The sequence below is a fragment of the Bubalus kerabau genome, chromosome 1 (genome assembly GCF_029407905.1).
Source record: "Bubalus kerabau isolate K-KA32 ecotype Philippines breed swamp buffalo chromosome 1, PCC_UOA_SB_1v2, whole genome shotgun sequence".
Taxonomy (NCBI): Eukaryota; Metazoa; Chordata; class Mammalia; order Artiodactyla; family Bovidae; genus Bubalus; species Bubalus kerabau.
Window position 1 is genome coordinate 263,502,845 of NC_073624.1, and position 21,146 is coordinate 263,523,990.

Consider the following 21,146-nt stretch of genomic DNA (forward strand, 5'->3'; position numbering starts at 1 on the left):
TCTCCCACATTGCAGGTGGATTCTTCACCTATCTAGTAGATGTTAAAGATGCAAAGCACAAACAATAAAAACTAAAGTCTCATTTTTATATTCTTTAAATTTCTAGAGAGATATTTGGAGCCATGTAACCATTTTCCCTTGGTAAAGGAAGTAATTACAAAAGGTATTAGTTTACCTCTTAAATCACATCTAAACATCGAGTACGGTTTTCAAAGACAGACTCTAATTTGGAAATAAAACTTTCTATTGAGATTTTTTCTCTTTATATTTATAGATCAGAACATGCAGCAGTTTTAAGTATTAGTTTATTTTTTACAGAATTATATAAATTCATAATGGAATGGATTAATAAGGTATGTTCTCTATCTTTGGATAGAATGTACATTACAAAAGACAACTCTTTTCTAGTTTCTGAGCCTAAAAACAAGTTATACTTCATTCAAATAAACATTTTAAATGGAAATTTACAAAATCTGGATTGTGATTCTGAGGATAATGGAAAATAAAATTCTAGAATATCTAGGTGATAAAAATGAATTTATATTATACAATCACATATAACTTGTGGTGGTATGCATGTTACCATATATTGATTGATTTCATACACAGTCACAGAATGTCAAAGAAGCAAATAATACACAGTGAAGAAAATGAAGCCAAAGTACTTTTCAGGATTGATAAAGGTACAAAAGATATTACTGTTCAAATTTTCAAAATAAGATTTTAATAAAAAATACAATAAACTTTCAAAAAATGTTGGTCAAAATAATTTAGCTAAGTGAAATAGCAAAATAACTGTTGAGGAAGTTAAAGAATTCACACCAAACCCTTAGACATAAAATTCTGAAAAGACAAGAAAATAGAAATCTTGATTAGGTGATCTGACCAAATAATTCCCAAATTTTATTTGTGGTTTATGGTTATTCAGTGAAAGGTTCAAAGAAATCATCCATTTGACAAAAATTAATAGGACAGCCTAAGATTTAATGCTTATTATACAAGTAAAAGCAGAAGAAAACAAACCAGGTTTGGTTAAAATCAGATATGAAGTAATCAAATAAAATGAAAATGAGGCAACTAAGCAATTGCATATAGGGAAATTTTAAGGAGTAAAATTTTTAAGTAGTGAGTGGAAAGATGCAGGCATAAACCCGTCAGCAATAATGTGTTCCTCTGATCCTGGTGATATTCACTTTTCAGTGATGCTATAACTGTTATAACAATCCTGCATTTATGCCAGCATTCATCTAGTCAGTCCCTGAAGACAGTGAACTTAAAAGCAGTGTTTTCCTTTTTTTTTTTTTTTTGCATTTACTAATGACATATTTAGTTTTATAGGCACTAGTCACAGATCGAACCTTTTTTATGTCTCACTGTGGTGTGTAATTTTTTTTTTAATAACTGTATGCTTAAAATAATTAGTACTGCTGGATATAATCACTAATTTCCTAAAACTGCAAAAGGCAACTTAATATTTCTGCATAGCAGCTGTAATACACAATATTGCACAGAACTAAATTATTACAAACAGTGCCAGCAGTTTTCTATACACAGTACTTAAGATAATTATAAAAAATCATCTTCATTACTGCTTGCTAGCATTTTTTTAACAGTTTAATTTGGATAGGTTACAAAATACATTCAAATCACACAGATATAATTACTGTAAACCCAAGAAGCTATAAAATGTTCCCAACCAAATCCCTTTGACCCTGTTAATGTCTGTTCCTTGTTAATCTAAGGCAAACATTGTTTGTAGTGTGCATTTGTTATAGAATATAAAAAAAGAGGGGGGGAAGGAAATCCCTTAACAGTTGTTATTGATTCCAGCATTTACCGACTGAGAGTTAAGTGCTGTTTACAAAACAGAACAGATGCAGATGCTGACAAAAAGGTAAACAATTGTTGCATGGCTTCCTGCCAGATTCTGAACTGATATATTAAACTCCAAGTGAAGCACATTTCCCCTATGGATTGCACTTATTGCCACTTCATTTCCGATGTGCTCTGGCTCTCTATTGCCGTGCCTGGCACTAAGCTATTTCCAGTTCTCTGCTGACCCCTGAGGCCTGGTGCTACCTCACACAGCCATTAGAGAAGGGAATTGCATGTGTCTGACACGGCCTGAAACCAATTATTTGATATTTTCTTCAGAATGATGCCCAACTCTGTTGGGAATGAGCAATCATGAAATAATTTACCTCCTGATTTAATTTTTTCCTGCACAAATTAGTTGTAGACTGAGCTGGCTATACACAGATGCTTGTGACATAGCTCTGTCTTATCAAGATGATACTTGAAATGAAGCAGGGGGATCTGAATTGAATAGGTTGGGGAATCCTGCTTTAAAGAGGCATTGACAAGTTTATCAGATATACTGATCACATGTACTGTTGATTGAAAATGACAGAACCTTAAAGAGCTATCAGGATAGCAGGAAAAAAAAAAACCATAAGGATGCAAACCTTATCAGTGTATTTAATGTTTTTAAACCTCCCTCTGATCTCTGGTTTCCTTTTCGTGCCTCAGAAAACTTGGCACATGATTAAAAGTTAACAAAAACTGAAAAACAAACTCACATTGGTGCATAACTGAGTGATCGTCACCAAATTTAGTATTTAGTAGTACTGTTTTTAAATATAATCATAAATGTCAAGAAAGTATGCATTTTTTTGTAACCCAAATCCCTATGAGTGCCTTTCATAGAAATAAAAAGGATTTATATTTTGTTGTCTATATGTCACAGAAACAATGCAAAACATGAGATTATTACTTATCAATAAACATAGAGCTTGTATAAATTTGCATATGCTTAATCTAAATAATGGGATAGCCAACTGTTCAAGCGCTATAAAGACAATACAAGTCTCTTTAGAAGGATTCAGTGAACATAAAGCCTCAACAAAATCTGTGCAGCAATATCTTGTCTATAAAGTTGAACAAGGATTTTTCTCATTTTAACATACAGAGTCCATATTAGATCTTAGCTATTAAATCTTCTAGGGGCTATAATTGCTACATCTTCCCACTTCTCCTTAGGTTCAGGCTCTACTAACAAGACCCATATACCAATAACCATGAACTTTGACTTTTGTAACCATGACTAACAAAAATTACAAGAAAAATATCCATTTAAAAGTACACACTCATCAAATAGCTGAAGGATTACTATTTTATTGTGCTACTAAAAGAACATTAACAATGATGATAAATGATTTTAGTACAGTTTGGAAAAAAGACATAGGAGGACACTATAAAACACTGTTACAACATAACTTTCTCTCATAATGATCATCATAAAATTTGGAGGCTATTTCTCTTCTTTTCAGGATAGATAATTTTGCAAACCTGGTTGTCCACTCCAACAACTACTTTTTACTAATGGAAATGCTAATACTGAATTGTAAATTTAAGATAATTTCTACTTTGGAGGACAAACAATGACAGATATTCTAAAATCAGTTCAGCATGACCATGTTATAGAAATTTAAAATATCAAAACTTCAAATTATTTGGATTTTCATATATCACTGGCATCATAATTCCAAGGGCCTTTTCAGATTCTTATCTCTCACCATCACTTTACCTGCTAACTTGGTACTTCCTGCAACTGTATTAAGGAAGAGATTAAACTAGTAATAAGGTCAGCAACACTTTCCTAAGTAATAGACAAGGGTTTTCTGTTTTTACTCAGTGTTGAAAAGAAATCTCAAAAACAAATATTGATAGGTTTTGCTTTAGATTGAAGCAATCTAGTGCACTTCATGGTGATTTTTAGATCTCCATTTAAATAGCCCAACAATCAAACCGCTAATGAATAGTCTGATAAAACTAAAAGCAAACTGAAAATATACGTATTAAACAAAAGAACTGATAATCGATTTTAAGAATGACAGAGGTAAAAGCCTTTCTGATTGGAAATCCATTGTAACTCTTAAATATTTTACCCAAAGCTAAGGATTATTTTCTCCTTTCCAAATATGAGGGAGGGATTGGTCTGACTCTCAAAGCTACAGCAGTTTCTTTTGTACACATCCCAGTGCAGACAGATCTGTCCATACTCAGAAAAGGCCGGTTTAGACAAAGAATTTTTATAGTCCCAGGTGAAGATTCAGATTTCCCCTCAGTTAAAAATCAATAAAGGTGGAGGTGTTAAATGACAGCTACTTTGAGGCAGAAGATATTTGACTTCATTGATGTGACGCTGATGGTCACAGATTTTCATACTTACATGTAAATAACAATGTTGAAAACGTTATAACATGACATATATCTGCCATGGTGCTTTTGCTAACGAAGAATGTTGAGGTGTAGTTACAGTCTGTTACAGTTTTCAGTCTTCTTTTAGAAAGAGTACATCTTTAAAGGGATCTTACCAATGCCTTTTGACTTATTAAACATTTCTTCTTTAAAGTTTATGAAAAAAACACACACAGAAGTCACTCAGTCGTGTCTGACTCTTTGCGACCCCATTGAGCGTAGCCCCCCAGGCTCCTCGATCCATGGGATTTTCCAGGCATGAATACTGGAGTGGGTTGCCGCTTCCTTCTCCAGGGGATCTTCCCAACCAAGGGATGGAACCCGGGTCTCCCGCATTGTAGGCAGACGCTTTACCGTCTGAGCCACCAGGGAAGCCGCTATTAATAACTGATTAATAGTATAGTAACCAGAACCCGAGGAAAAAATATGTTAGTTAAACAACATTCAAGGTTATACTAGTCCACTGGAAATATCTATATGTTAAACAAGAATTCCAGGATTCATGACCTATAAAACTATAAACCTGTAAACATTTTTACCTAAAACAACAAAGCTCAGCATTCACATTTATCATTGTGTTTATATATCAAGACATAGAATGACATAAATAATGTTAGCAGAGGAAAGGAGAAAAGTTTTAGACAGGGTGTATTAGTTGCTTATCAACTCACTTTCTACAGAACTTGAATTTCTAGCTTGCAACCACCTCCATGTGTATTACTCATCCACATATTTGGCTCAGTATAGAAGAGCTGCAAAATAAATGTTTACTTTTAGAATAATCTTATTCTGAACTTTTTTCCAATAATTTGTTTACAGTTATTTTCACTCTTCTCTTAATATGTCATACATTTTTAACTAGATAATTCCTTTTTCCGAGTTAAAAAATAACAGTTTTAAAAATCTCTTCTGAATTTTTAAAAATGTTATTGAATGGTTAATAAGGAATATAAATCTCAAGTTGACCTATGTCTCCTCATGTATGGTAGTTTAATCACTAAGCTGTGTCCGACTCTTGGGATCCCACGGACTGCCGCCTGCCAGGCTCCTCTGTCCATGGGATTTCCAGGGCAAGAATACTGGAGTGGATTGCAATTTCCGTCTCCAGGGGATCTTCCCCACCAAAGGTCGAACCCACATCTCCTGCATTGCAGGCGGATTCTTTACCACTGAGCCACCAGGGAAGCCATCATGAGAAACTACTAAGTCATTTTTATCTACCATCTTTAGTAACTGAATGTCTTACAGAATATGACTAATAAAGTATTCTTTCCACCTTTATGAAGAACACATGAGAGGAAATCGATAATTACTAATTGTTCCTATGCTATGCTATGCTATGCTAAGTTGCTTCAGTCGTGTCCGACTCTGTGCGACCCCATAGACAGCAGCCCACCAGGCTCCCCTGTCCCTGGGATTCTCCAGGCAAGAACACTGGAGTGGGTTGCCATTTCCTTCTCCAATGAATGAAGGTGAAAAGTGAAAGTGAAGTTGCTCAGTCCTATCCAACTCTGAGCGACCCCATGGACTGCAGCCTACCGGGCTCCTCCGTCCATGGGATTTTCCAGGCAAGAGTTCTGGAGTGGGGTGCCATTGGGAGCAAAAATATTACCAAAGCCAAACTGCATCCACTTTCTCTCTTACAGAATATACTTTCCATTTTTGTTGCTTTAATGTCTTTAAAACAAAATTCAGAAGTCTCTGAAGACTTAATGTGAAATAAAGGGGTCAGAAAACTAGTCATATATTTAGCAGAAAAAATTTTAGGTAAATAAAGATACGTGTACATATGCAAAAATACCATGTACCTACCCAAGCACATAACAAACACCCTCCCCTTATGCACATACACATACAGTCCTTTTTCTCATAGTTTTTAATCAAATAAATAATTTTCACAGATGATAAAACCTTTAGTAGGAAGAATTTTAAAACACCAACTCCTCAGGGGAAAAATTCCAGTGTTAAAATAACACTAGAATAATGAATTCTATTTGCTTATTTTCTTATCAAGTGGCTAGTGGTAAAGAACACACCTGCTGATGCAGGAGATATAAGAGATACGGGTTCGATCCTTGGGTTGAGAAGATTCACCTGGAGGAGGGCAAGGCAACCCACTCCAGTATTCTTGCCTGGAGAATCCCATGGACAGAGGAGCCTGGAGGGCTACAGTCCATAGGGTCACTCAGAGTCGGACACGACTGAAGTGATTTAGCACGCACACACGCATTTTTTAATGAGGTATGGAGGTATAGTGGGAAGATACTCCTAACCTTAGTTTCATTTCCACCTTGATTTGCTAACCAGCTGAAATGCTGTAGTTTTTTTTCCACCAATGAAATAATAACTGGAGTTGCTGCACTGCTTAATTTCAGATTGGTGATGGAGCAAAGGAAGGTTAAAAAAAAAAATCCAATGTGGAAGCATCTTGCAAACATACTGCTAATCTTTAGGTTTATTATTAATTAATGATAAAAAGGATCTTAAACCTGGCAGTAATTGCTTCAACTATTTCAGTAACAATTACTTTTTAGGTTAACTCTGGTAAAACCTTAAAGGTAAGCAGATTACCTACTTCTCTAGGAATAAAATGAGAGCCTCTTCTACATATTTTTATATATTAAGCAAAAAATTAACATCATTATTTTCCTTTTCATGTGTTAATATGGAAGTTGGATTTTGTTTTTCTTTCCAAATCTTCCAGAGCAGACAATCCAGTGCTGTAACCTTGCACTTACTATAATAGCTGCTTTCAAAATTCAAGTTTGTTTAATTTCATATGCAAAGAATCAATATGTATGTTGAAATTCCAGTAAGTTCAACACAAAAATCAGGATCTGTGGCTTATGGGAATTACTCTTCAAATTATAAAATGGTTCTGATCTTGCAAGTGAATTCATTCAGAAAGAGACAGTATTTGAGAGAATACTTTTGGTCATAATTCAGCAATGTATTTGAATTACAGTTGAGATACATTCCAGCAGTGGGCCTTTGGGAAAGCTATTCAGCTTATCCAAACTCACTTTCCGTAACTATAAGGTAGGGATAATATCCAGATTTTCAGACATATTATAAAAATCAAATGGCATGTCAATACATAAGTACTTAGCAAGGTGCACAGCAAATTAAAAGGATCTGAAAAAGAGTATCTATTATGTAGCTCCACTCCAGTACTCTTGCCTGGAAACTCCCATGGATGGAGGAGCCTGGTAGGCTGCAATCCATGGGGTCGCTAAGAGTCAGACACGACTGAGCGACTTCACTTTCACTTTTCACTTTCATGCATTGGAGAAGGAAAAGGCAACCCACTCCAGTGTTCTTGCCTGGAGAATCCCAAGGACAGAGGAGCCTGGTAGGCTGCCGTCTATGGCGTCGCACAGAGTTGGACATGACTGAAGCGACTTAGCAGCAGCAGCAGCAGCATTATGTAGTTGACTTTATATATTTGTAAATAGATAACAAGGAAAATTTTGGAGGGGCCTCCAAAATCACTGCAGATGGTGACTGCAGTGATGAAATTAAAAGACACTTGCTCTTTGGAAGAAAAGCTATGACCAACTTAGACAGCATATTCAAAAGCAAAGACATTACTTTGCCAACAAAGGTCCGGCTAGTCAAGGCTATGGTTTTTCCAGTGGTCATGTATGGTTGTGAGAGTTGGACTGTGAAGAAAGCTGAGTGCCGAAGAAGTAATGCTTTTGAACTGTGGTGTTGGAGAAGACTCTTTAGAGTCCCTTGGACTGCAAGGAGTCCATCCTAAAGGAGATCAGTCCTGGGTGTTCAATGGAAGAACTGATGCTAAAGCTGAAACTCCAGTACTTTGGCTACCTCATGCAAAGAGTTGACTCATTGGAAAAGACTCTGATGCTGGGAGGGATTGGGGGCAGGAGGAGAAGGGGACGACAGAGGATGAGATGGCTGGATGGCATCACGGACTCGATGAACGTGAGTTTGAGTGAACTCTGGGAGTTGGTGATGGACAGGGAGGCCTGGCGTGCTGCGATTCATGGAGTCGCAAAGAGTTGGCCACGACTGAGTGGCTGAACTGAACTGAACTGAACTGAAAACTCAAGAATCAGAATGGCTGGGAATGAGTTTTAACACAGAAAACACTTTCTTAAATGGCATAAAAAAGTTGTCCTCTTATATAAAGGACAAAATGAAACTAAATAGCTCTAGCTTTCACCCTCACCTTGATGGATCACCCTGTATACTTTTACTATAGAGAGACAGATGGTACAGAAAGGAATTAGGTTGCGTGGAAAATATCCTCCTGGCTCATACAAAGGGAAGACAAGCCCACTATCTCCACTGATGGCATGGATGCATGAGCACATTCTAGAAGTATCAAGAAGGCACTGAACATGCCATGTAACTGAATTGACAGGAAGGAAGGCTTTAGGATCAATTATGCCAAAACCCAAATCACTTTTGACTTTCTTCACAAGCTGAGAAAGAATACTAAAATTATTTACACAAGTTTAATTTGTGTACAATTGTTTCATTATTACATAGATTGTCAAATTCTTAATCACAGACTCTTAAGACAATATCACTCACCCTTCCATGCTTTATAGGCCTAATTCTGAGGCTTTTTGTACTTACAGAGGTGTTTGTATGGATACAGAAACAATTTTTTAGAAAAAAGTATTTAGTCCATGTGTACTGTCTACAACATTGCAGAAACAAGCTGGTTCTTCCCTAGGAAAAAAACCCAATCACTATTAAATCCCTGCTTTAAATACATGCCAGAGAAAAGGCATATATCAATTTCTTTTCAATCAACAATATAGTATAATATTGTATTTCCATTTCTTGCCTGTGATCTTAATTTCAATGATCTGATTTAAAAAGCTACAATGACCAAAAAATTGAAATGAAAAATAAAACAAAACAAGAACAGTTGGCTGCGGGATCAAAGGGGAAGCCCCAAAAAGAATTTCTAGGAATAGCTTCAGATGTCAGCTGGAAGAAGAGACTCTCCTTCCTGTTTTTGCTTAATCACTCACTCCCCTCTTCACCCTTCCAACCTCGTCAAAAATGCAATTGCAGGAAGTGAGAAGTTTCCACATTGTTATCTTCCAAGTTTCGCTGGGGGAAAAAAGTCACACAGATAAAAATCTAAAGGATGTTTTCGTATGTGTTACAGTTGCATACAAGCCACACACTCAGCCCGCTAATACAGCTGTACTGTCAGTCAGTAGAGAAAATAATTACGACAGTTTCCAAGGATAAATCGTAGGTATAAAATCTGGTTGTGGAATAACTTCCAAGTCACCAAGTCAGAGTAAGTTTAGAGTTAAAGCTTAGATATATTATCTAATATAACCCTTTCCTTTTATCATTTATCAATAGAACGATATGAAGAGGTAAAATGACTTATCTAAGGTTGCATAAACAAGGGGGTGAGAGCTTCAGACAAGCACACTTGACTCTGATAACTGTACTCTTCTCCTTTTGAGAGCAAGTACTTATAAACAAAGATCAGATCAGATCAGTTGCTCAGTCGTGTCCAACTCTTTGTGACCCCATGAATCGCAGCACACCAGGCCTCCCTGGCCATCACCAACTCCCGGAGTTCACTCAGACTCACGTCCATCGAGTCAGTGATGCCATCCAGCCATCTCATCCTCTGTCGTCCCCTTCTCCTCCTGCCCCCAATCCCTCCCAGCATCAGAGTCTTTTCCAATGAGTCAACTCTTCGCATGAGGTGGCCAAAGTACTGGAGTTTCAGCTTTAGCATCATTCCTTCCAAAGAAATCCCAGGGCTGATCTTCAGAATGGACTGGTTGGATCTCCTTGCAGTCCAAGGGACTCTCAAGAGTCTTCTCCAAAACCACAGTTCAAAAGCATCAATTCTTCGGCACTCAGCCTTCTTCATAGTCCAACTCTCACATCCATACATGACCACAGGAAAAACCATAGCCTTGACTAGCCAGACCTTTGTTGGCAAAGTAATGTCTCTGCTTTTGAATTTGCTATCTAGGTTGGTCATAACTTTCCTTCCAAGGAGTAAGTGTCTTAATTTCATGGCTGCAGTCACCATCTGTAGTGATTTTGGAGCCCAGAAAAATAAAGTCTGACACTGTTTCCACCGTTTCCCCATCTATTTCCCATGAAGTGGTGGGACCAGATGCCATGATCTTCGTTTTCTGAATGTTGAGCTTTAAGCCAACTTTTTCACTCTCCTCTTTCACTTTCATCAAGAGGCTTTTGAGTTCCTCTTCACTTTCTGCCATAAGGGTGGTGTCATCTGCATATCTGAGGTTATTGATATTTCTCCCAGCAATCTTGATTCCAGCTTGTGCTTCATCCAGCCCAGTGTTTCTCATGATGTACTCTGCATATAAGTTAAATAATCAGGGTAACAATATACAGCCTTGATGTACTCCTTTTCCTATTTGGAACTAGTCTGTTGTTCCATGTCCAGTTCTAACTGTTGCTTCCTGACCTGCATACAGGTTTTTCAAGAGGCAGGTCAGGTGGTCTGGTATTCCCATCTCTTTCAGAATTTTCCACAGTTTATTGTGATCCACACAGAGAAGGTACCAGTATTTCATTAAAGAATAGCAAGTATGATAAAATAGTGGGTAAGAAACAAAGTTAATCAACAATATCATTTATTAGTATTTTCAAAAATGTTACAACAAAAACCCCTGAAATTGTATTATTATTGTAAAGGAATTTGTGATAACTAATAAAGATATAACTTTCTCTTAAGAATTTTTTTTCCCCATTACTGTTTTGTATTATTTGAAATTCCAGCATCTACTAATGTGGGGTTAGAAAATAAGCATAGTTGACATCAGAGATTTAATGCAGATCTTCCCCTCTGTCTCATGAACACAGCAGGGTCAAGAGATGTGTTATCCTTCTAGGAGACTTGGTCTCTTCTGCAACAATACCATGCAGATGCTTCTTTTGTCCACACTTTGCATACTGGCCTCAGTATACTTCTAAATTTCCTTAACAGCATCACTCAGCCATCATTCAGCTACTTGAGGAATACGAGAGAAATTAGGGTGGTTTTGACTGACCTAGTTGATCACAACCTTTCCAGTTGTGATCTGTGCCTTTCTAGTCAAAATTCTACGTTTATCTTGACTTGAGGGTCTTCTTTACTCTAAAGGATCTTATCATCCCTAGAGGGATTCTGTTTCCCCTACTCCCCAATCTTCCTTAAACAAAATATAAAGGAACTGGGAAACAGGAGGGATAGAGGCCACTAGTTTCAACCTCTCATCCACTGCAGATCTTTAGAAACCTTAAAAACACTCAAAGGCATGTATCATATACTCTTAAGTCTTTCCCTTTCAAGTTAACAATCACCTCAAGGAAAATTCAGTGTAAGACAGACAGGGGATCATGACATTTATACTATGTTTGAAGTTTTCTAACTACATTCTTACACATTAAAACACAGTGAATGTATCTAACTAAACTTTACTACACATAAACAATCCTCTCTTTTTCAAGCACTGAGAAAAGAGGAAATATCTTTTCTTAAATCCAAAGAAAATACAATTTTAAAAGTAATTCAATGATTTAATCACTTAAAATTGTGATTATCTAGGGACTTCCCTGGTGTTCCAATGGTTAAGATTCTGTGCTTTCAGTGCAGGGGGTATCCCTGGTCTAGGAACTAAGATCCCACATGCTGTGCAGCACAGCCAAAAAGTAAAACAAAAATGAATAAGTAAAATAAAATCCCAATTAAAAAAAGAGTGCCTGCAAAAATATTATTTTTTTCTAAGATAGATTACCAAACCACCAAGAGTCTGCAATGTTTACATTATGACATTATTTCATCATTTTCTTCAAATAACAAAACATAAAAATAGACCCATAGACCAATGGAACAGAATTGAGAACCCAGAAATAAACTCTTGCATATATGGTCAACCAATATTTGACAAGGGATTGGGTAAGGGATTAAATAAATGGTGTTGGGAAAAGTAGATAAAACATGCAAAAGAATGAAACTGTACCTTATCTTACAACACATACAAAAATTAACTCAAAATGGATTAGACTTAAACCTAAGACCTGGAACCGTAAAACTTCTAGATAATGAAAAAGTTCCCTAATGTTGGTCTCAGCAATGATTTTTTGGATATAATACCAAAAGCAAAAATTAATAAGTGGAACTACATCAAACTGGGATTTCCTGGTGGCTCAGACAGTAAAGTGTCTGCCTGCAATGCGGGAGACCCGGGTTCGATCCCCGGGTCAGGAAGATTCCCCTGGAGAAGGAAATGGTAATCCACTCCAGTACTCTTGCCTAGAAAATTCCATGAATGGAAGGAGCCTGGTGGGCTACAGTTCATGGGGTCGCAAAGAGTCGGACACGACTGAGCGACTTCACTTTCACTTTCACATCAAACTGGAAAGCTAATGCATAGCAAAAGAAACTATCCACCAAAAAAAAAATATCTTTGATAGGGAGAAAATACTTGCAAACCATATACTTAGTAAGAAATCAATATCGAAAATACTTAAAGGACTCATACAACTCCATAACAGCAACAATAAAAATCCGATTAAACCATGGGAAGAGGACCTGAAGAGACATTTTTCCAAAGAAGACATACAGATAGCCAACAGGTACATGAAAAGATGCTCAAGATCACTAGTCATCAGAGAAATCCAAACCAAAACCACAAAGAGATATCACCTTACACTTTGCTATCATCAAAAGGCAACAGATAACAAGCACTGATGATGATGTAGAGAAAAGGGAACCCATGTGCACTGTTGGTAGGAATATAAATTGGTACTACAGACACTGTAGCAAACGGTGAAAAGTGAAACCAAAGTTGCCCAGTCGTGTCCGACTCTTTGCGACCCCATGGACTGCAGCCTACCAGGCTCCTCCATCCATGGGATTTCCCAGGCAAGAATACTGGAGTGGGTTGCCATTTCAAGGTTCCACAAAAAAGGTGAAAAATAGAAAACCCATCAGCAATTCTACTTCTGGATATATATCTAAAGGAAATGAAAATAAGATATCAAAGAGATATCTGCACTTCCATGTTTATTGCAGCATTAATCACAATAGCCATACTAAGTGTCCATTTATGAATGAATGTGCTTAGCTGCTCAGTCATGCCCAATTCTTTGTGACCCCATGAACTGGAGCCCACCAGGATCTTCTGTCCATAGAATTTTCCAGCAAGAATACTAGACTGGGTTGCCATTTCGTACTCCATACGAATGAATGGATAAAGAATATGTAAGATTGAGATACTTAAAATGGAATACTACTCAGTCATGAGAAAAAAGAAAATCCTGCAATTTGCAACAACATGGATGGACCTTGAAGGCATTACGCTAAGTGAAATAAGTTACATGGTCAAAGAAAGACAGATATATACGGTAACACTTATAATGTGAAATCTAAAAAACTGAACTCAAAGAAACAGAATATAAGGTGGTTACCAGGGGATGGTGGATAGAGAAGATACTGGTCAGAGGGTACAAATTTCCAGTTAGAAGCTTTATAATTTCTGGGGGTCTAATGTACGGCATTGCGATTACAGAAATTATAATGCATTATATACTTGAAAATTGCTAAGAAAGCAAATCTTAAGTGTTCTCACCATACAAAAGTAATGATAATTATGTGGCATTACTGTGGCAATCGTTTTGAAATATTAAGAGTACAAATCAACACACTGTACATCTTAAAGTTACAAAATGCTCTATGTCAATTATGTCTCAATAAGACTGGGGGAAAAAAAGGACTAGTGTATATACAAGGTCTGCTTAAGATACCTCTTTGAATGAGAAGAGTGCGGGATAGTTTAGAGGAAAGTAAAACAAGGACAATACTAAAGTAGATCTGAGCATATACAGCATTCACAACAGTGTTCTTAATGGAATGAGCTAGTTTTGTCCTGTTCTTTTAGGTAATAGAGCGTAATCATAGAGTCAGGACACCACAGTCAGACAGACTATCCTGGCTTCACGTTGTAACCTCGACCAAAGTTACTTAATATCTCTATGCCTTAGTTTTCTCACTATACAATAGAGATAAATAATGTTACCTACCTTGCTGGGTGGTTAGAATGAAATAACACGTTGCAGTGTCTGACCTGATAAACGTGGAGCTATTGTTACTTAAGAGAATGTCTAGGGTTTCAGGCAAAATATCAAAGACTTGGTGAATAAACACACAGACATATACAAAAGATAATATATAACTCATTCAAGCCAATCTAGATTCTATTCACATAGGAATATAAATTACTATAGATTTCAAATTATTTATAAGTATTTATAAATTATTGTTTTGCTAGTCTCAAACTGTATTTCTTTAATAAATAAAAATTTGGTCATTGGGCTAAATATTAATGGAAACTATGACTGCTCTCTGTTACAGCCTTAGCAGCAGTTAACTCATTTAGTTTTCTTCCCTTTACCATGTCTAGCTTGCTGCTGCTGCTGCTAAGTCGCTTCAGTCGTGTCCAACTCTGTGCGACCCCATAGATGGCAGCCCACCAGGCTCCTCTGTCCCTGGGATTCTCCAGGCAAGAACACTGGAGTGGGTTGCCATTTCCTTCTCCACATGTCTAGCTTAGAAACCTTCAATACGGTAGCTGCTAAATGTCTTGCCTATGGCAGGCACTCAACAAGGCTGAACTGAACTGATTTTCAGGCAGCCCACTAGAACAGTGCTGTTTGAAATTTCTTTTACAGAGACAAAGCATTCAATTTTACACTTTAAAGCCCAATACCATGATGGTAAACAACATGGGTCTTGAAGACATAAAGACCTACATGTGAATCCTGACTTGGTGCAAAGGACCAAAAGCAAGTTAATCTTTCTAAGCTTCTCTCTTTGTTTATGAAATTGGGATATTAAGGAAAGGGATGTGCGTATTACAGTGTCTGGCACAAGGAAAACATTCACTTAACAAGTGATTTATACCAAAGTTCAGATAAAGCAGCTTGGGAAAGTTCAGTGCATTTGGACTTTTGGAAAGGGCTTCAAATTTTGGTGTTAAAGCCAACACACATTGTTCTCTCTTATGAATGGAAAACACTTCACTACCAGCCCTAAAGACTCCATAGCAATTTAGCAACTTACACATATTTTTAATCATATAGGTCTTTTCTGCTGTTATAAACTAAACTGCATTTAACACATATAAAACTTTCATATTGAAAGCACTTTACAAGGAACCAGAAATTTTTTGAGAGAACATAAAAATTATAGAAAATAAGTGTACTTGTAAAAATGCATTTAAAATTTATGTAATAATTAAAATGAAGATCTATTTACTTTGAGTAAAACTGCAATGTTCCTAAATGAACTGACTTTGTATTCTGCTGTGACCTTAACTTGGGTGATGCATCTCTGTTCTGTGATGTGATAGTTTCCCAAAGAAAATAAATATTCTAAGAGAAAATATTAAATTATTTGAAAATTCATATATCATGTTCATATAATACATAATATATTCATATATCAGAGCAATTTGGTATCCTGGTATCTTATTAAGGAAGGTATGTAAAATACAGTGAGCTATGGAAATTTTATGAAGTGATTATAAAGTAAAAAACAGCAAGTCACCAAATGATAATTCTTAAATAATTATTAATAAAAATACAGTTTAGGAATCTATTTAGAAATATATCTCAGCATTCTATGTAAAAGCATGAGTAATCATAATTTTCAAAATAATCATATTTTCAACCTTAATTTTTCTTCACTGGTAAGAAACTAAAATGACAAGAAACATGTATTATGGCAGATTCTTTCTTCCTTTATCTTTTGATTAAAATTAAGAATCTTCAAATCTTCTTCCACTGTATATATTCTTATAGGAACAACATCAGAGGAACTTTTAAAATCAGCTATAGTCAATGCTAGCTTCTACAACCAATTATAATATAGAATTTTATAATCAGCATTTCATAATAGGTCTGTATTGCTATTGGCTGAATCAAATGTCAGAATTTTAAACTTTCATTTTAATTAGTGAAAATGTCAAGAAATCTTCAACAATTCTCTTTACTTAAAGCTTCAGCCTTGGAAGATACAATGAGTTAAATGTTTCATCCAGTAATTTATGTGATTAGAAAACTGAAAGTTTTACTGATAATATTTCTGACTTACATTCCAATGTCTTTAACAATTTAATGATAGGAAAGAAAACACTTCTATTACTATACTTAGAGAAAAAGAAAAGTGTAAAAGAAATGTGAAGTGGAAAATTTTACAACATTTATTTTCTGATTTATTTTCAAGTTTGCAATTAAGTTTAACCAAATAGAAAAGTTAGAAAAGTAAAGACTTTTAAAGGTTTAAGTTAAACCAAACAGAAATTTTAAAAAAATCACTAACCCAAAGCATGCACTGTTCCTCTATGCCTGCTGGAGCTCTTGCTTGTTTTAACCACACGGACAGCACTTTCTTTGAACTGCAGCTCACAAAAATTTTCAAGAAATTTTGCCATTTCTTCTGTAACAGTTGCCAGGTAAGTTTCTTTAATGAATTTCACTGTTGAGGATGGAGCTAAAATTTCATGTAGTGTGTTAAAATCCTCTTTTATCATTGAGTATAACTTAAGCATTGTACCTTGGTATCTATCAGCCATTATGTCTAAATTTGATTCTCTGCTAAAAGAAGGAAAACAGTTCTGCAGAAGTTTGGTCAACAGTTTATTCTGTATGCTTTGGTACTTGCTTGTAACTTCTGATTCTGGATAAAGAAATAAGAGTTGCTGTATGCACTGATTTTTCAACAAAATTTTTTGCTGTGAATTGTTTATTTCATTGTGGCTTTGTAATTTGTTCACTAAGAAGCGTCGAAGATGTAGTCTTATATCATCCCACACAGACTTTACATCCATTGAGGAATGATCTTCAACAGAGTGAAGAGAAGTCCTAGAGAGGAAATGAAAAGATGCTCCACTTACAGTGGATGGGAATGAAACACTGCTCTGGCAGGAGAGGTCCCAAAGTAAATTCAACACCATTTCTTCTTGATTTTGTTCATTCTTCAACAAATCTCGCTAATAAAAGTAAATCATAATGTTAGAAATGTGATTATAAGACTAGAAGGAGAAAATGATTTCTACAGTTATACAGAATTTCATAATTCATTTCAATTCAAGAATCAATACTATGATTTAAAAAAAAAAATTTTTTTGCCTTTGAAATTTAATCAGTTCAGACATTTTAGAATATTAGCTTTGTAGTCTGTTAAGTTTTGTAAAGCCCAGATGATGAGTGAATTTTTCAATTAGATTTCTAGACACACAGTTTTTTCTTCATTGTTATCCATTCCTGATATAACCTGAGCTATATGGAAGCATAGCTTAAAAATTCCAAATAAAAATCTATAGTAAAATATCAACTGAAATGTACCCCTAAGACAAAATAAATTCAAGATGACACCCCTAATTAATACCTAGTAGATAATTTTCATGCCTGAATGAGTATACTTATTATTATAAAACCTCAAATGAACATAGAGAATGGAGACCTTTAAACAAAGTATTATGCCTAGGGCTTACTAATAGCTGCCATCCTGAGAAATATAGTTTAATACATTGGAAGATTTTAACTTTCATTTAAATTTCTTTTTGAGTCACATTAAGAAAGGTTTTACTTTGGAAATTAGACTGAGAATATTTCAGTTCTCTCCAAAGAAATAACTAACTCAAAATGAGTAAAAAAACACTCTCAGAATTGTTCTTCAAAAGATATGAATTTTTTTTTTTTACACTTTCTGTGTTAACTGACAGAAACAACTATAGGTGTAATTAAGAATAGAAAAGGAACAAAAAAATTACTTTCTTTTTGGACTTTGAATTAAATGCACAAATTCTCTTTACATGCTGACTCTCCTGATGTCTATTTCAGGTCATACAGACATTAGCTTATATTCTCTAAGTAGCAACAACCTGCTTTTTTTTTTTTTTTTTTAATGGAAGCAAGGTTCAAGCGGTCTAAAATCAGTCCAGCTTTGAAATTTCTTATTGACAAAGGTAACACAGGTATTATTTGTGACTCAGAATCATGAACAACTCTGAGACAAATTCTAGGGCAATCTCTCAGTGATTCTAAGCACTGTGATGTCTAATTTGATGTTCTATCTGTAATAAATAATAATACTTAATATCCGTATAGCAGTTTATTATATAAAAAGTACTCTTCTCTAGAGTCTCTGACTTATTCATAAGGAAAATTCTGTGATGCAGATACTTAAGACCCCAATTTACAGAGAAGGACGCTAAAGTGCAGCACGTTTAAGTTACTTTCCAAATGTCACACACAATAGAGCACAGAACCAAGAATGGACGCCTGGTTCCATTCCCCTCATCCGCGTTCTTTCCATCCACACTCTAGAGAACCAAACAGTAAATTGACTTTTCTGAAGCTCTGCTTTTTCTCTTTCTTCTATTTAGTTCTTTTTGATATTTTCTGGAAAATAAATGTCCTTAGACAGGAGTCCAGAACACCAGCATTATGGTAAATTCTGTAGAGAAAAACTGGTCTTATTAGTGCCTCAACTGTGGGTTTCTTTAAATCAGTCAATTACTGTAAATACTTGATCAAGCAAACATTTAAAGAATAATAGATTACAGAGGTTTAAAACATGTGTTAGGTATTGATTGCTTAAATTTTGAAAATGACTTTATAGAACAGCCATAATGAGAACCTCTGTTCCTTGTTTAAATAGTCAGATAATTAATAAAAAAAAAAACATTTTATGGGGAAAAAAATTGAAGTATGAAAAAATACTGTCAAGATTGACACTTTCCGTATGTAAAAATTTGATAAGGTTGTTTTAATCTGGATCTGTTTTAATAATGTGGTTCTGTTCTCAAAATAACATGATCAATTATGTTAAAAAACAAAAAAAAACCTAGGTCTGGAAGGGGCCTAGCAGTCTAATGAATTTGAGCAAAAACTAAGGCGGCCTTTGCCCTGCAGTGAATAGAGAATGACTTATGTGTGACAGATTAAAAGATAATTAAAAGCTTTTGCTTTTAATTAAATGAGAAAGCATTATTACATCAATATTAATGAAATTCACTACACATGGCTCTTAATAGAAATTAAAGGAATAACTATATCCATATTTATTCTTCAAGGCTCCACCTTCAAGAGATAATGGGTGAGAGGATTTTCTTAAAAGAATAAGCCTTCGGGGCACATAATCTTCCTTTCTCTTCCTTTTATTACCCTGTAAACATTAAAGAGACATCTGCAATAATAATAACAGCCAAAAATTATTTTCATCTGATTCTGTCATCCTAAGCCATCTACAACCTCAAGATATTTTCCACATCTGCCTGAGTCAAGGTTTGATGTTTAGACAGAAACAGTGCCTTTTTTCCCCTCCCTAAATTAAATTAAAACCATAGCTACAGAAATCCTGCGTTCTGACAATTGTGCGATTTCCCTAGGAAACTGATTTTGCAAGCTAGCTGCCTTTGTAGATATAAGTAAAATAAAATAAGTATTCCTACTGAAGGCTATAAAAACCTCTCTAACATAGAGAGTGGTCAGTATCCAAGAGTGACCAATGTAATAATATTCCATCAATTAACAGTGGTCTTGTAGAAATTGCTGCCTTGATTGAAAAGAATTAGATATGCCTGCAGGTTGGGAATGAATGGAGTGGTGGACAAGGCTCCTTAACAGATACAATCAATGCTGATCTTATTGTGCTTAATAATGAGCCCAGGAAAATGAGTAGTTTTGAAGTGACACAAAATGTAATAAATATCAAATTTTCTGATGGACAATTGCGGTACACTTCAATACATTTTGTGGTGCTGATATGGCAAATATCATACCACAAGTCACCCAGGAATTATAATGCTTAATGTCCACTTATATAAACTGCATTTTATGATAAAAATCACAGTAGAAAATAAAAACACATAGCTCACTGGATTCCACTGCAGGTAGAGAAGTAAAACAAAACACAAACCCCAGATATGACAGGCTAATATGGTCAGTGAAGTAAATATTCATATATAGAAACTGGAGGAAATGTAGTCCAGGTTCCCCCACCCCACTCCACCATTAAAGCAAAGATTATACATATTTTTACCAGTATTTTGAGAAATTTTATCAAATCTCCATGGGGAATGGATGGTGATTTGGATGAATTATAATTATTTAGCCATTCAAAACAGTCAGTCGTCGTTCGCAGCTGTACATCTGGACACTGTTTGTTAACTTCAGACTGTATTTCTTTAATGCAATGTTCTATGCTATATAAAAGAAAAGAAAAAAACTATTTTGGTAGGAAGTAGGTAATGGAGCTGTCACATAATATCACAGGGTCCTAAAATGCTTATATGCAGTTCCTGGTGACACACAATTTCCAAAATTATAAAACACCCATATGATACAAAAACAGTAACAGGAAAACTGTATATTTTCATTCATAACGGAAAACTGGAAGTTCAAGTTTTCTGGCAGTTTCATTTCAAATGCAATAGAGGAAACATATCTAGCTACTAAAAGATTAATTAGAAATTCATCTGTGTTAAATAAAATTTCAAGCATATTTGCAATGAAATAATGATCCTTTTGGTAGGCAATGGATGGAAGACAGAGATAAAACACTCTTGATGACCGAAATCAGAAACATATATTGACTAAATTAAGGAAAACCTCAACCAATGCAAATTAAGAAATCATAAAACAGTTACAAACAAGTTACAATTTAAAGTTATAAAAGATATATGCTGTATATACAGTTACTACAGCTAAGTATCTTTTCCTGCCATTACACTCTACTCCAAAAAAAAAAAAGCACCAAAAAATCCAAAATACACTAAAGATTGCATGTTAAAAAAATAAGACTGGAAGAAAATGAAACAAACGTTTAATAACAATTATCTTTGAGTGATGAA

General features: G+C 35.3%; 1 protein-coding gene across 3 annotated transcripts in view; it reads right to left on the bottom strand.

Annotated features, from left to right (window-relative positions):
* Nucleotides 1-21,146, bottom strand: part of KIAA0825 (KIAA0825 ortholog) — a 441,670-nt gene that overhangs the window by 343,388 nt on the left and 77,136 nt on the right. For all 3 annotated transcript variants that reach the window (XM_055564899.1, XM_055564898.1, XM_055564900.1), the window contains exons 4-5: nt 20,336-20,498; nt 16,610-17,279 (exon numbers count right to left, since the gene is read on the bottom strand). In XM_055564899.1, coding sequence (XP_055420874.1) covers nt 16,610-17,279; nt 20,336-20,498 — 833 coding nt within the window. The remainder of the gene's footprint in view (nt 1-16,609; nt 17,280-20,335; nt 20,499-21,146) is intronic.